Here is a 16231-nt window from a genome sequence, read left to right as displayed (position 1 = left end):
GAAGCTTCTACTATGTTAGGTTTGCATATTACCACTCAAATGGCCTTTAATTATAGCTGTCTCTGCCCATATTCCTCTCTTGTCTTCCTCTTCCTTCCCCCTCTTTACTTGATCCTCCTGTTCCCCACCCAACAGGAGCTTTCTTTTGTTTTATTGACCTTGGCCATTTTGAAGGGTATAAGATTAAATCTCAGAGTAGTTTGATTTGCATTTCTGCAATCAAACATAAACTGCTCTTCCCGAGTTCCTGAGTTCAATTCTCAGCAACCACTTGATATATGTGAGACAGCAACAGTGTACTCACATATATAAAATAAAAATAAATAAAAATAAAATAAAAATCAAGAACATATATTTTGATCAAAAGATTCGTGTAAGCCTAAGAAAACAAACAAGAAGTTGTGTACCACCCAAAAACTGAATGATTTAGTCCCGTTCAATACTTATTGAGCATCATAAACATGAAATCAATAGATAAGACCTATGAATGAATGATGAAAAGACAAAGATCCTCCGGGGAAATATGCTAACAAAGAGGCAGAGGGTGGTAAAGCTGAAATGCTGTGAGATAGCAAAGGAAACAGTCACCAGGATGGAGAGGCCACCTGCAAGACGAGAGAATATAGTTACAAATCACAGGCTAAACAAGGACCAAGATCTAAAACAAATACAAACCTCCAAAACCTCAGTAGAAAATATTAATAATACTAATAATGATAATAATGCAATTTTACTTTAAAGTTTTGCTGTTTATTTATTTTTATGTGTATGTGTGTTTTGGATGCATGTGTGTGAGCACCATGTGCTTGCAGTGTTCACAGAGGGCAGACAAGGGTTCAGATCCCCTTGGAGGTAGAGTTACAGATGGTTGTTAGCAGTCATGTGGGTGCTGGGAATCAAACCAGGGTCTTTTGGAAGAGCAGCCAGTACTTTTGACTACTGAGTCATCTCTGCACCCCTGTAATGATGCAATTTTAAAAGGGCAATAAACCTACCTGAGATTTTGAAACTCAAGGAAGGTGTGATGACTATTCTTGTCAACTTGATTACATCTGGAATTAAATGAAATCTCAAAATGGATTTCTGTGAGGGAAGTAGCTTGATCCACTTCGTTCATGGGTGCATGCGTGTGTGTGTGTGGGGGGGGGTGTTTTTCAAGACAAGGTTTCTTTGTGTAACATCCTTGGTTGTCTTGGAACTAGATTTATAGACCAGGTTAGTCTTGAACTCACAGAGATCCTCCTACCTCTGCTTCTTCTGGGACTAACAGCAATACCTGGTTGGTTGCACTTTTAATATGGATCTTTGAGATAAGAAGGTGTGCACCTTTAATCCTCCTTGCTTTATCTTAGCATTCAGCTCTAGCAGGCCTTCCCTGGGAACCCACAGGCCACTCATGTCAGGAAATAGGTAGAGTGTCTGCAAGTCTTCACCTCTCCCTTCCTCCCTCCGTCCCTCTGAGTCCAACCCCCAGTCTCATCTCCAGTTCTGTAGTAGTCTGTCTGCCACAGCCTCCACTTGCCCTCTGTCCTACCTCCAGTGGATCAGATGAATCTTCCTCTGTAACCTATTCTCTCAGTCTGTGGCAGATTATCCGTTGTGGCCTCTCCTCATTCTCTGTCCCCATTCACAGGGGACTAAGCAGATCCTGGTGGAACACCCTGTTTTCCTCCTTCCTGTGTACTCCCTCAGACTGACCCCTCTTAAACCCATCCTCATTCCTAAGTATCAGCACCCAATGCCTAGAAACATATTGTACCTGGAATCCCCAGTGGCCACACCTAGCAGGATTCCAGAAGTATTTTCTACCAGGCAACACACAGCTGCCACACTAATCTAAGACCCAGGCAGGGCAGTAGAACCAAGGAACAAAGCACCCATCCCACAAAGACAAGTCCAGATGTTGGCACTTAGAATTACAATCTTCCCAAAGTCAATCCGGATACCCAGATGCCAACATAAGAACACAACAGCCAGGACAATGTCTCTGCTAGAGCCCAGCAACCCTACCTCCATAGGCTCTGAGAACTGCAGCATACCTGAAGCGCAAGACAAAACCATAAACCAACTATATGAAGATCATAGAGGTACTTAGAAAGAAAATGAAAACAATACCTGAAAGAAATCTATAAAAACTCGAACACACAGTGGAGTGAAAATGAATAAAACAGTTCAAGACCGGAAAATGAAAATAAAACCAATAAAGAAAACCCAAACTGAGGGAAATCTGGAAATGAAAAAGTTAGGAACTTGAGCAGGAACCTCACTGGTGAAGGGGCAAGCTTCACCAATAGAATACGAAAGATACGAGACAAGCCAGGCAGCTGTGGTACATACCTTTAATCCAAGCACTTGGGAGGCAGAGGCAAAGGCAGGTAGATTCTATGAGTTTTTGGGGTTCCACTTGAGGTTTAATAATAAAGACATGGAAACATCTGTGAAGTCTAAAGCTGTTGGCTTGGCCTGTTGTCTGGGACAGTCTCTCAGCCAGCCTCTGACTTCTCTGCCATTACATCTCTCCCATGGCTCTCACTGCCTATCTCCCTGCTCTGTCCTGTTTCCCTTCTGTCTTCTTTCTGTGTCCGTCTGCCGGGACATTCAGCTGGTTCTTCCTTTCCCAGCTCTGGCTGCCAGTTCTTGATTATGGAAAAAGCCACACTCCTTACTCAGCCAGTTTGCGCTGGGGGCTCTGTGACTTTACCAAATGTCAGATGAGGGAGCAACATTTATAATATCCTGCTATCTGGGCGCCACTGGCTCCAATGAACAATTCAGAGCACAGGGATACCCTTTTCTATAGCCAGGAAGACAGTATTTGCTGGTCATCCCAACATCTCTCTCTTTTAGTTTGAGTAATGGCTTTATCTCTAATAACAGTAAATTATATACAATAAGAACAAAAATGAGAACTATCAGTATAAGAATTATGTCCACAATGTTCTGTAGCCGCCCGCGGCCACATGCGAACCGGGGACCTGGAAGAGAATTCTGGGGATGAACGGGAAGGGGATGAAAGAGAAATGAGTCAAGACTGACTTTACTATTATTTAGCCAATATATATAGTCTTTAGAAAACCACCCTGCCCCCCAAATGGCCGTGAATTCCCTGGTTCTTCTTTTCTGCGGGTTGCCTGCTTCCAGTCACGTTTCTGCTGGTCTCCAGGTGAGACTGCCCTGAGGCAGCCTTGGTAGTTAAGGTGAAAGTGGCTGTATTGTTCCCAACGGAACAAGGGCCGGAGATAACACCAGCAGAAGGGTGGAGGCTGCAGGCCAGGAATGTGGCAGCTTGAATAACACCAGCAGAAGGGTGGAGGCTGCCGGCCATGAAGGTCACAGCTAAAAGCTGTGAGGGAAGGGACAATGTTCCAACCATTTGTATTTTGCAACTTCGGAGAAAATATCTCAGTCTCTATCTGAAATATTTCATTCCTTTAACATATCTGAAATCATTTTATTATTACCATTTAGGTTTTCACATCCTACAACCTTCACAGTTCACATTTACCAACCTGAAACATCCTCTTAGACCCTAAAACACTTTTTTAAAATCCTTTACAACCTAAGTGTTTGTGTCTTTCAACCTTCATAAACTTTACACATCTTTTGTGAGTTTCATAAAGAAGTAGACTGGAAGACAGACAGATAGGTCTAGAAGAGAGAGGTCTGCAGCCTGAATTTTATACATGAAGATAACAGAGAAGGCAGCTCAAGCCTTGGTTGCTACTGATAAAATTATAAAACTATAACTATCTAGTCTTCAGCCTCACCTGAGACCTGAGAAGGATAAATCTTACCTGAGTAGACAGAATGTGCGTAATAAACAGTTTCCAAATCTGTAAAAATGTCAGAGACTTACTGGCTACTAGGACAGTCACCCAAGATTCCTGTGATGGTGGAGATGACCTCCAGGACCAGAAGATCTGACAGGCTTTTTTGTGAAGTGGACTGTTCAACCTTTTCTAGGCAAAGTTGGGCAAGCAACCTCTCAGTGTCCGGCTTAGCTGCAGTTTGGACAGCATGCTGTCAGCAGTTGAGATGAAGGTTAGCGGCCAGCTTTGCCACGTTTGAAGCGAGTTCCAGGTGGAAGCTCTTCTGTGCTCATCATCTTCTTCAGAGGAGACTGGGGATGCTGCCAGCAGCTGATGTGCCTGTTAGAGAGTCCTTTGTTATAATATCTTTAATGCCATGTTCTGCAGATCTCTAAAGCGTCTGAGAGCCATCTATCTAAAGTATAGCTAATTAGACAAACCTGGACCTGGCCTAACTACTGTATAGTTCTAAATGTGTTAAAGAATATGATTATTTATAGTTCTAAAAGTCCAGGCATCAGACTTGTATAAGACTGAATATAAGTTATAGATAATGGGTGTTCTCTGTTTCTTTTTTCTTTCTTTTTTCTTTTTTTCTTTTTCTTTCTTTCTTTTTTTTCTTTTTCTTTCTTTCTTTTTTTTTTCTTTTTCTTTCTTTCTTTCTTTTTTTTTTTTTGGATTTTTGGTTTTTTGGTTTTTTTGGATTTGGTTTTTTCGAGACAGGGTTTCTCTGTATAGCCCTGGCTGTCCTAGAATTCACAATATAGACCAAGCTGGCCTTAAATTCAGAAATCTGCCTGCCTCTGCTTCCCATAGTGCTGGGATTACAGCGGTATGCCACCACCACCTGGCTATGTTCTCTGTTTCAAATTACCTATTGTTGTATAAACAAAATTAATTCAGATTCATCTGGGATAAATTCATCAGTTTCTGTATGTAAACCAACTCTTTCTGCACACTGAGAGTCTGCACATATTAAGAGATTCTGGAACATCTAATAGAACCATGAAAATAGTTGAAGCATATGGCTTTGAATTACTTTAATTATTTTTCCGACATTTAACCGGCCATTCCTAATTTATTGGCATCTGTATAAAAGATAGGAGCTTTAGAAATTGGTGTTCCTCTTACTATATGAGGAAAAATCCAACTAGTTCTTTTTATAAACTGAAGTCACGTGCTTTGGGGCTATTTGTTGTTAATTTCTCTCCCCCCCAACAAAAAAAAAATCATTGCAAGCTCTTTGATTACCCATAATGAGGTAATTTTCTGATATGTATTTTTTTAAAAACAAATCTTTTTTTAGATTTATTTATTTTTATATGTAAGTACACTGTAGCTGTCTTCAGATACTCCAGAAGAGAGCATCAGATCTCTTTACAGATGGTTGTGAGCTACCATGTGGTTGCTGGGATTTGAACTCATGACCTTTGGAAGAGCAGTCAATGCTCTTAACTGCTAAGCCATCTCTCCAGCACCGATATGTAATTTTTGTGTCTGGATTTTCTGTAGACCTATCTTATATCCTAAATAGTTGATAGAATAAGTCAATCACTATACTAGGCCTTAGGTAAGAACAAATTTAAAGGACTCCAGGTTATAAGAAACCCATAGCTGAATTACCCTATTCATACTTTTTAAATTATTTTCCAGATTTCTTTTCAATGACAAATATAGGAGAATTCCAAGGGCTGGTGATTCTTCTATATGTTAAGCCTTCAGCTGCTCTTGGACCAGCTGTTCTAGGACCTATAACTTTTCATTATTTAAGAACCACTGATTTTCCCAAAAAGACCTATTAGTTAACCATTTTAATGGAAGGGCAGTTGGTACTTTATCAATAGTGGCCCACCTGCTACTGAACACTTACTGTTTAGGAAGTGTTTAGGAGGTGTTGGAGAGCCAACACCTGCTGTATCCAAGGCTATTTTATGGCTTATTCCTGAAGTTGAAGTCCTTGAATGTCAATCTATAACATATGGCTTGAATCTTCCTGTCTGACCCTCTGATCCTATATATTTAATCCATTTTAGACTTTCTTTGACCTGAGACAATGTCCCAATCCCTAGGAGCTGTGGCCATGTTGGATTCCATGAATCTTGTGAAATTGTTACATCTCCTTGGGTATCCACTAGACACATTGCAGACCGACTGTTGGCCACCTACAGACAAGGGCAGTCCTTGCCACCTCATTCCCTAAAGACCAATCAGTTTAAAAGTCATACTGTTCTGGCAATCACACTGTGCCCAGAGGCTGCTGCTCTGAAAACTGTATAAAAACTCATGGAATGGGCTGTGCAAGGTCGTTCTCTCCCTCCTTCATGTGCAGGGTGACCCCAATCCCTGGCTCTGCGCTGTTCACTTAGGGAGTCTCCGGTAAGTCCAGGCTCGCCAGAGTCTATGGCTGTCTATGCACATTTATAAAGCATTTCTACTTATTTCTCTTTTTTATTTTTAAAGAGTTTTTTTTTTTAATTTAATGTATATGAGTATACCTGAGTACACCTTCATATGGTTACAGATGGTTGTGAGCCACCATGTGGTTGCTGGGATTTGAACTCAGACCTCTGGAAGAGCAGTCAGTGTTCTTAACCACTGAGCCATCTCTCCAGCCCTACTTATTTCTCTTTTACTGATTTAAACTTACTACTTATTTCAGTACTTAAGCCTCTGTCCTCTGTCCTCTGTCCTCTGGAACTGCACATTCCAAGCATACATTGCCAACTCAGAGGTCTGAGACTTCAGCTTCTCCAACACCAGCTGTGGTCTCTGCTCCATGCCCCTGTGCCTGGATTCTCTCTTCTGGGTGTTGTGTTCATAAAAAGAGAAAGAGGTTTAGAGAATGGTATACTTGGCGGTGTGTGGGAAGGGGGTGCCTAGGCAGGGTCCAGGCATCCCTTTCCCTGAGGGACCAGACACACACAGACATGGTATAGAATAGAGTTTATTCAGGGCAGAGGATGGGAGTTAATGGGGTAGTGGAGGGGGAGAGAGAAAGCGAGAGAGAGAGAGAGAGAGAGAGAGAGAGAGAGAGAGAGAGAGAGAGAGAGAGAGAGAGAGAGAGAGAGAGAGAGAGAGAGAGAGAGAGAGAGAGAGAGAGAGAGAGAAGTGGAGGTTGGCCATGATCACACGGAGAGAAAGGGGAGGAGAGGAGAGCCCAAGAGGGCAGAGAGTAGAGAGGTGAGAGTGCCAAGAGGTAAGAGAGAGGAGGGGGCCCAGCACCCTCTTTTATAGGCCAGGCCTACCTGGCTGTTGCTAGGCAACTGTGAGGCGGGCCATACCTGGCTATTGCCAGGTAATTGTGGGGTGGAGCTCAGACAGAATCCTAATGCTGGGTCTAGCCTGGATCTCATGCTCCTTGTTTGTATGCCAGGGTTTCTGGGTCCCTCTTGAGGTTTAATAATAAAGACGAGGAGACATGGTATAGTTTAAAGCTGTTGTGCTGTTTTCTTTTTGTTTTTGTTTTTGGGTTTTTTTTTTTTTTTTTGGATTTGGTTTTTTTCGAGACAGGGTTTCTCTGTGTAGCCCTGGCTGGCCTGGAACTCACTCTGTAGACCAGGCTGGCCTCGAACTCAGAAATCCGCCTGCCTCTGCCTCCCAGAGTGCTGGGATTACAGCTGTGCGCCATCACCGCCCAGCTTGTTGTGCTGTTTTCTGGGCTGTCTCTCCATAGCTTCTAACCTACCCTGACCTCTCTCACACCCATTGCCTTGTGACCTTGTGGCTCTCACTGTCTACCTCCCTGCTCTGTCCTGTCTCCCTTCTGTTTTCCTTCTGTGTCTGTCTGCCCTTTAGGCCAGCTGGTTCTTCCTGCCCCAATTCAGGCTGCCAGTTATGCAAAAAGCCACATGGACTTAACCAGTTGGCTTTGGGGGCTATGTGTCCTTCCTCAAGGCTGCATGCCTTTTTTGTTTTTTGTTTGTTTGTTTGTTTGTTTTTTTGAACAGGTGAGGAAGTGAGCACCAACTAACAATTTACAACACTGAGACACACACACTTTAAAAAAAATAGCTAGCAATACAGTATTTGTGGGTCATCTCAACAGCAGATAATATGATAGTATGCATAAGTGACCCTAAAAATTCCACTGGGAAACTCCTACAGCTGATAAATACTTTCATCAAAGTATCTGGATACAAAATTAACTCACAAAAATCAGTAGCCTTCCTGTAAACAAATGACAAAGCAATTGAGACAGAAATCAGAGAAACAATCTTTTGCAATAGCCTCTAAGATCTCTTGGGCTAACTATAATCAAGCAAGTGAAAGACTTATATGATTGAAAACTTTAAGACTGTTCTGTTCCAAGAAATTCTTTTCCCCAAAGTTTGGCATTTAGATAAAAGCCAGGAATTCCCTCAGGGGATTCAGAAGATAGTTCCAACTTGCTAAAAGGCGTTTTATTCTCCGGGGGACTTCCCTTAATCTTTGCCTGAGGTGCCTATTAGCATATCAAGGTCTTTGTTAGCCTCTGGGCTCCCTCAGTCCCTACTCACAAGTGCCTGTAACAGAGTCATCCAGCCAGACAGACCCCATCTCTATCCGAATCTCACCAGTCCCTGAGTTTTGTTTCCTGTGCCACACCTTCTCTTCCCTATATAGCCCAGCCCTTTGGCAACGGGATCGATAGGTTCCCAAGTGCTCTTCAGTCTCTCCTCCCCTCTCTCTCCTCCCACAGCCTTTCTTTCTTTCTTTCTTTCTTTCTTTCTTTCTTTCTTTCTTTCTTTCTTTCTTTCTTTCTTTCTTTCTTTCTTTCTTTCTTTCATGTATGTGAGTACTCTGTTGCTCTCTTCAGACACACCAGAAGAAGGCATTGGATCCCATTACTGAGGGTTGTGAGCCACCATATGGTTTCTGGGAATTGAACTCAGGACCTCTGGAAGAGCAGTCAGTGCTCTTAACTGCTGAGCCATCTCTCCAGCCTGAGCATTTTCTTAATGACCCAACACTTCAGTGACCTACTGTTATCTTCTATGATTTTTGGAGTTTGCATGTTTTAATAATAATAATACAGCTTTGGGAGATCTTTGTTGGTTTGTTTGAAATGGTCAAAGGTGAGATGTGGCCCAGTGTTTTGGCCTTGAATTCATAGGCTGGGGAGGTTCTCCTGTGTTAGTTTTCTAAAAAGAGGACTACTGACTACCATGCTACAGAGAAATTCTGTTTCATGTGTATTTTTGTATCAGTTCCTTATTTAATACTACTGTAAGCTCCCAATAGTACTCAGTAGTTTCTATCATTGGTTAGATCCTTAACTTCAAAACCATCATTATCAACCTTAAGAAGTAAGGCACTCTTTAAAAACTGATTTCATGGGGTTGGAGAGATGGCTTAGTGGTTAAGAGCACTGACTGTTTTTCCAGAGGTTCTGAGTTCAATTCTCAGCAACCACATGGTGGCTCACAACCATCTGTAATGCGATCTGATGCCCTCTTCTGGTGTGTCTGAAGACAGTGACAGTGTGCTTACATATAATAATAAATAAATCTTTTTAAAAAATTGAAAAAAAACTGATTTCATTTCTAATTTAGTAAGGAAGCTATTAATATATGAGACCTGGGGCTGGAGAGATGGTTCACAGGTAAGCACTGCTACCTGGACATAGTGGTACGTTCATACCTTCAATCCCTGCACTAGGAAGCAGAGATAGGCAGTTCTCTGTGAGTTACAGGCAGCTTGATCTACAGAAAGTTCAGGATAACTAAGGAAAATCCTGTCTTAAAAAAAATGCCAGGGGATGGGAGCACATGTTGCTAATCCTAGCACTAGGGAGGCAGAGGCAGGTGGATCTCTAAATTCAAGGCCAGCCTGATCTACAGAGTGAATTTCAGGACAGCCAGGGCTACAGAGAAAAAAACAACAACAACACACTTGTTGCTCTTCCCAGGGACCCAGGTTGGATCCCCAATCCCCACATTAGAGCACAATCATCTGTAACTCTGCTTCCCCTCTCCTGGCACATGGTACATACCCTTATGTGCACACAGAACACACACATACAGCAAATAAATAAAAAATTTAAAATATCTCTATCAGCCGGGCACTGGTGGCACACGCCTGTAATCCCAGCACTTGGGAGGCAGAGGCAGGTGGATTTCTGAGTTTGAGGCCAGCCTTGTCTACAGAGTGAGTTCCAGGACAGCCAGGGCTACACAGAGAAACCCTGTCTCGAAAAAAAAAAACCAAAAAAACAAAACAAAACAAAACAAAACCTCTAACAAATCTAACTGTAGAGTAACATATACATTTGTACACCCTATATAAGTCTTCTAGTATGAACAGAGTTGTGTGGTTGTATGTTGCTCTATAATGGCATGGTCTGTTTTCAGAGGCAAATGTCATAGTGCACATCAGGACATCTGTGTTCACACCATCGGTTCTTTGAAACTATATCTGGATGTTCAAGCTATTAAAAGCTTCATGGACTGGGTGACCTTCCGGGCAGTATTTAGACGGGACGCTCCCATCGCTGCTGCCTGTTGCCGAGTGGGAAACAGCAGAAAATTTGGGATCTCAGCCTCCGCAGAGTATTCATCGTGCTGTGTTTTGTTTCCTTTCCTTTTCCTAAAGAAGATGAACCATGAAACCACAACCCTGATATCCTTGAAGGAAGCAATGAAAAGGTGGCGCAGGGCTCCAGGGAGGGAACAAGTCAGGTCTGCTGTTCTCAGAAGATGGGCACTGAATCATGAAGAACAGAACTAAGCAGAGAACAGCAGACACACTAATTAGAACCGTGTTTGCTAAAGTGCTTTGAGACTTGCAGGTTAAAAAATATATATATAGACTGGTAATTAAAAAAAAAAAAAAGCTGGGGGTTGGGATTTAGCTCAGTAGAATGCTTGTGTAGTTCAAAGGCCCTGGTTTTTAAATCCCCTATACCTGCATGTGCACGCGCGCACGCGCGCACACACACACACACACACACACACACACACACAAAGAATCAAGAAAAAAATCTGCTTTGAGATGCTATAACTCTGTTCAATTCATGATAGATTTACAAAAATAAGTAGAATGTGGCGTTTTCTCCCCGCAAGGAGTTCATAGCCTTTAAGAATGGTAGAAAAAAATTTTAATACAGTTTAAAGCTTAAAGTGACCTTATACTGATGATGTTCCAAAAAGACTAAAGGAACATGGCTATTTATAGAGGGATACTTTAGCTGGACCATAGTATCTGAGTGAGTTGATGAGGAAATAAATATGGGGAGGAATTTTAAAGTGAAGAAACTACATTTTAGCGTCATATAAGACTGAAGTTACAGATTAGCACCTAGAATGTGTGAGGAGGCTCACAACAGCATTATGCTTCTTGCTGAGGAGATCTGATTTGGCTCTAAAGTCTGGTTGCCAAAAAGATGCGTTTTTAGCTGAGTGAAATGATCACAGTAGTACTTTAGAGAAGTGTATGGAGGATGAGTTGGAGACAGAGGCAAGGGTCCAATGAGAGAGACTACTGTTGTCCTAGGACCAGCTGAAAGACGGTGGACTGGCTCGGTACAGGCGGAAGGCAGGAGATGGGCTAGGTCGAGATCAGCTGGAGGGGTGCTAAAATTATTCTTAGATTCTCAGTTCAAACAACTGAATAAACTGTGAAGCTTTTAAATGGACTAGGGTAGGAAACATTACACTCAGATTTATATTTTAAATTTAAAAGTTCTTTTTAGGATGGACAGAAGTGGCCATTAATCTCCTAGAATTTACACTTTATGGAAAGCAAAGTAAAATGAAAGAAGCCTGGGTGATCGAGGCAGGCCTGTGGAGGGCAAGGACTTCCCAGAGACTGGATCTAGGAAGACAGTGGGGAACTGGACATAGTTCAGATCTTTTGCCTAGAAGGTATGAGGCCTTAGGTTCAATCTCCAGTATCACCATTAACACACCCAGACACACACACACACACACACACACACACACACACACACACACGCAGAGAGAGAGAGAGAGAGAGAGAGAGAGAGAGAGTTTTCAAATGAAAAGAACCCTGTCAGCAATGTAACTACAGTGCCTGGGTAAACTTGGTAGGGGTTATAAATACCCCATTAGAGTTCTAGGTTTCCCTTGCCCTGAACTTCCTTTGATTCTTTAACCCTGTAGAGTAGACCTCAAGCTCCAAGCTCTAGACACACAGTTCAAAGAACTAGACATCACCAAGGATAATCTGACACGTCGATTTGAACACCATAGCAAGACTTTGTCAAGCCAAGCAGCCCAAGACGAGATGTGGGCAGCAGCTCTGGCCCTTGGGTGAGCAACGGTTAAGAAATCCCGGCTTTTGTGGCTTTGTGAAAACTTTCAGTGGCCATTTCGAAACTGAGCTTGACATGACCCCCAAGGCTTGGCTTATGCTTGGTTCCTCTGTTCAGAAGGCACTAATCTGAGCACCTGTGTATGTGCCAGGCACCGCAGTACACACCGAGTGAGTCTCTTACCAGCTGGTCTTACTGATGGGAAATGAGTATTGGGTTCCCTCTCCATGCAAAGCTTATCCTACGGGTGGCCTGAGATCTTGGCTATGCAGTTTGATGCAGGTCATACTTCTGAAATACACAGCTGTTTTTTTCTAGAGGGTTTACATTGAGCCAACCTAATCAAAAGCTTTTGTTTATACATAAAATGTTCCATTTAAGGAGCTTTGCACATTTTTCATAGGTTTACCTCAATGGAACTGAATATTTTATACAGCTATGTCATCGAGGTCCTTATTTGCTTGCACACTCGAGTGCTTCAGAAGCTTCCAGACCTGGTGAGAAGTCTCCCGACCTTAGCCTCAGTCCTTAGAAGAAAAGCCAAGAACAAGCACATTGGAATTGTGTGGGAGTCTGTCCTGGAAGAGTATGGGCTGCAAGAGAGAGATGTCACAGCGCTCTGCACTTTCTTTGTTGTCCATGGCAACAAAGGAGAGCACTATGCCTCGAGCGTAAGGCGGATGTACATCAAAGATGTTTCCTTCATGATCACCAACATGGTAAAGAACCAGGCTCTACAGGATGGTTTGCTTAGAGCAGTTCAGATCATCGAGAAGGGGAAAGCAGCACAGACCCCTGAAAACTCAAGGGCACCCCTCAAAGAGTTGATGCCCCCAGTTAAAGACTAACCTGTTACCTTCCACCCAGCAATTCCACTTTCAGTCATTTGCACTGTAAAAGCCCAAAATGGATAATTCAATTTCTACAGGCTTATTTTATAGAAAAAGTGGAGGGAATGTTAAAGAAATTATGACAAGTGGATACAATGAACATTGTGTATATAGCCACATTTTAAAAATAAGCAAACTCTTTTTTATAATGAAATAAAGTTTGGGGTGTAGCCCAGAATACATTTCTTTTGTATGTATGAGGCCCTGGGTTCAATCCCTGATTCCACCAAATACATAATAAAGAAATTTATAGGGAACCATTACTCAGATTTGGTGTTTTGTTTAAATACACACACACACACACACACACACACACACACACACTTTTTTGTTCATGACATAGTTTCTGTGTGTCCTGGAACTCATTATGTAGACTCAGCTGGCTTCAGACTTGAATGTCACCTGCCTCTGCTTTCTGAGTGCTGGGATCAAAGGTGTTTGCCATGACTGCCCCTCATAGCTATAATATTTTAAAAGGATACTGTGTATAAGTTTAGATTTATCTACTTCTGCTGTGATACTTAAGTGATATGGTTTTATGGGGGAAAAAAAACTAAGAATCTAAGAGTCAAAGGAAGAGAAATTATTTTCACTGGCTAGTGGAACTTCTCAAGACAGGATATGACACACTGTCCTGGAGCTGACATTTTGAACATTTTGAATTTTAAATACCTTTTAAAGGCCAATTAATCAATTGAAAGCATAACATATAGGGGTGGAGAGATGACTTGATGACTGAGAGCATGGAGAGTTCTTCCAGAGCACCAGAGTTCCATTCTGACACTATGTTAGTGTCTCAGCCATAGCTCCAGGACAGTCTTGCTACTTTCTACCAAGCTTGTGGGCCTTAAGTCTTTAGAGAGGAAGGCCAAAGACCTCAGAGGACTGCGTCACAGAAAGAAGTGTAAATGTCAAGTTGTCCTTCTTACAGATTTACAAGGGAATAGAACAAGAGTCTGTTAGACTGGGAGCTCACAATGTTGCCCAAATTGGACTCTGTCTTAGCTAGGGTTTTACTGCTGTGGACAGATACCATGACCAAGGCAACTCTTATAAGGATATTTAATCAGAGCTGGCTTACAGGTTCAGAGGTTCAGTCCATTATCAAGGCAGGAGCATGGCAGCATCCAGGCAGGCATGGTGCCGGAGGAGCTGAGAGTTCTACATCTTCATCTGAAGGCTGCTAGGAGAATGCTGGCTTCGAAGCAGCTATGATGAGGGTCTCAAAGCCCATACCCATAGTGACACACCTACTCCAACAAGGCCACAGCTACTCTAACCAGGCCGCACCTTCTAATAGTGCCACTCCCTGGGCTTAGCATATACAAACCTTAACAGACTCCAATTCCAGATCCTCCTGCTTCTGCCTCTGCCTTTGCTACCTAAATACTGGAATTACAAGACACATGACCATGCCTAGTTCAGAGATTTTTCTCTTTTTTTCTTTTTCTTTATATTTTTTGTTTTTTGTTTTTTGTTTTTCTCTGTGTAGCCCTGGCTGTCCTGGAATTCACTCTGTAGACCAGGCTGGCCTCCAACTCAGAAATCTACCTGCTACTGCCTCCCAGAGTGCTGGGATTACAGGCATGTGCCACCACCGCTCGGCTGTCTTTTCTTTTTCTTTCTTTTCTTCTTTTCCTTTCTTTTCTTTTCGAAACAGAGTCTCTTTAAGTAGTACTAAACTTACTGTATATATAGACCAGGCTGACCTCTAACTCACAGAGATCCTTCTGCTGAAGAGACCCCCACCCACTTTCGGAAAAGAAAGACTAGGTGACATTCCGCAGGCCTCCTGGGTGTGGGGGAGGTCTGGAGCAGGTAAACACATTTCGCAAGACAAACTGTACAAAGACTGACCAAACGGACTAGGTGGGGTCACCATTTCTCCTTCAGGTGCAGGACGACCCCAATAATAAATTCCTCTTGCTTTTTGCATGGATCCCGGCTCCATCTTGTTTACTCGGGGCGGGGGGGGGGGGGAATGGTCCCCAGAAAGCTAGGGCTCTCCGGAGTCTTACACTGCCTCTGCCCCAACACAACTGTAATGTGTTGGGATTAGAGGTGCACACCAGGCCATAGGTACTTTTCTAATGTTAAAGTTAGGCTATTGATGAGGATCCAGCTGTTGACTGACCTCGGCTGACCGATTGAGGAAGGGTCCCAGATAGCCCAGGCTGGCCTCGAACCAGTTATATAGCAAAGGCTAGTTTATAATTATCCTTTTGCGGCTACTTCCCAAGTGCTGGGATTACAGAAATGGGACTCTCTGTGGAGCTCTTCCAACTCAGCATACCAAACCCAATAGGCATTTACTCACGCTAAAGTTTGGGGTATAGGGCCCAAACCAAACGCCCCCAAATCCAGGAGGGAAAGCAGTAACAGCCAAATCTCTAAATCACCGAGTTTTAGCCAGTACCATAAGGATATCTCCACCACTTTATTTAACCTTTACAAGGATTCTTTGAAACCACCAGTGTAACTTTTTGTGGCTGTTTTCCTTGACCTTCACTTGTCTATAAAGCCAATATCTGCTGGTCATAAACCACATCCTATAAAATGCTAGTGTTGCAAATAAATGCTATCAAAAATCTTTAAGGACAATTTGTTGCAATTTCTTCCTTTAGCACTAAGAACTTTAGAAAGCTTGGTTAGGAGAAACCGAAGGGTAGCCTGAAGAATACTGAAAGAATAATTACAAAAATTACTGTTTGGATCTGGGTTTAGAGAGTTACTTTTTAGCCAGTGATTAACCAAGTTTCTGCAGCCTACAGCAGCTGAGTCACCAAAAGCAGGAGGAGTTGCTATTGGCGGGCCAGGCGCGACCTCACCCACAGCTCCCGGAAGTCCCGCCCAACTGGGCGGTCCCTCAGGGGGAAGACGCGCCGTTTTGGCGGGGAATTGTGGCGTCCGTAGAGCCTGGGTACCTGCTCCGGCCGCAGCTAATGGACCGACTGGCAGGATAGCGGGCGGCCGGGTCTCGGGACCCGAGGGAACCGCGAGGCGGCCACAAGCTGGAGCGTGGGCACTGGAGGGCTGCCTCCACCGCAACGGCGAGACGGAAGTCCAGCGGCGGCCCGAGCCCGGCTTCCGGGCGGTACCGGGTGCTCTGCGAGCCGTGGTCTCCGGGTTTCCGGCGCTGGCAGGTCCGGCAGCCTCGCACGTAGAGGCGGGTCCTCACCGGGTAAGAAGGGGAGCTGGATGAGGCCTTCTGTGGCGCGGGGAGACGGAACCACTGTCCGCCCCGAGGCCGCCGCGCTCCCGGAGGAGCGTTCTGTCATTCC

At 43.5% G+C, this 16231-nt stretch overlaps 1 protein-coding gene across 1 annotated transcript; it reads left to right on the top strand.

Moving 5' to 3' along the window:
• The first annotated feature begins 10382 nt into the window (after window positions 1–10382).
• Smco1 (single-pass membrane protein with coiled-coil domains 1) lies at window positions 10383–12908 on the top strand. The gene is made up of 3 exons (XM_052157964.1): window positions 10383–10432; window positions 11909–12058; window positions 12464–12908. The coding sequence occupies exons 1-3, from the start codon at window positions 10383–10385 to the stop codon at window positions 12906–12908; spliced, it is 645 nt and encodes a 214-aa protein (XP_052013924.1).
• The last annotated feature ends 3323 nt before the right edge of the window (window positions 12909–16231 follow it).

The sequence above is a fragment of the Apodemus sylvaticus genome, chromosome 15, assembly GCF_947179515.1.
Source record: "Apodemus sylvaticus chromosome 15, mApoSyl1.1, whole genome shotgun sequence".
Lineage (NCBI taxonomy): Eukaryota > Metazoa > Chordata > Mammalia > Rodentia > Muridae > Apodemus > Apodemus sylvaticus.
The sequence above is the reverse complement of the archived record's forward strand: the minus strand, read 5'-3'. Positions and strand labels throughout refer to the sequence as shown.

Coding starts and splice junctions, on each gene's coding strand:
- Smco1 (XM_052157964.1), top strand. CDS start 10,383: ATGAACCATGAAACCACAACCCTGATATCCTTGAAGGAAGCAATGAAA. Junction 10,433..11,908: donor TTGAAGGAAGCAATGAAAAG/GTGGCGCAGGGC, acceptor TTAACCCTGTAG/AGTAGACCTCAAGCTCCAAG. Junction 12,059..12,463: donor GCAGCAGCTCTGGCCCTTGG/GTGAGCAACGGT, acceptor CATTTTTCATAG/GTTTACCTCAATGGAACTGA.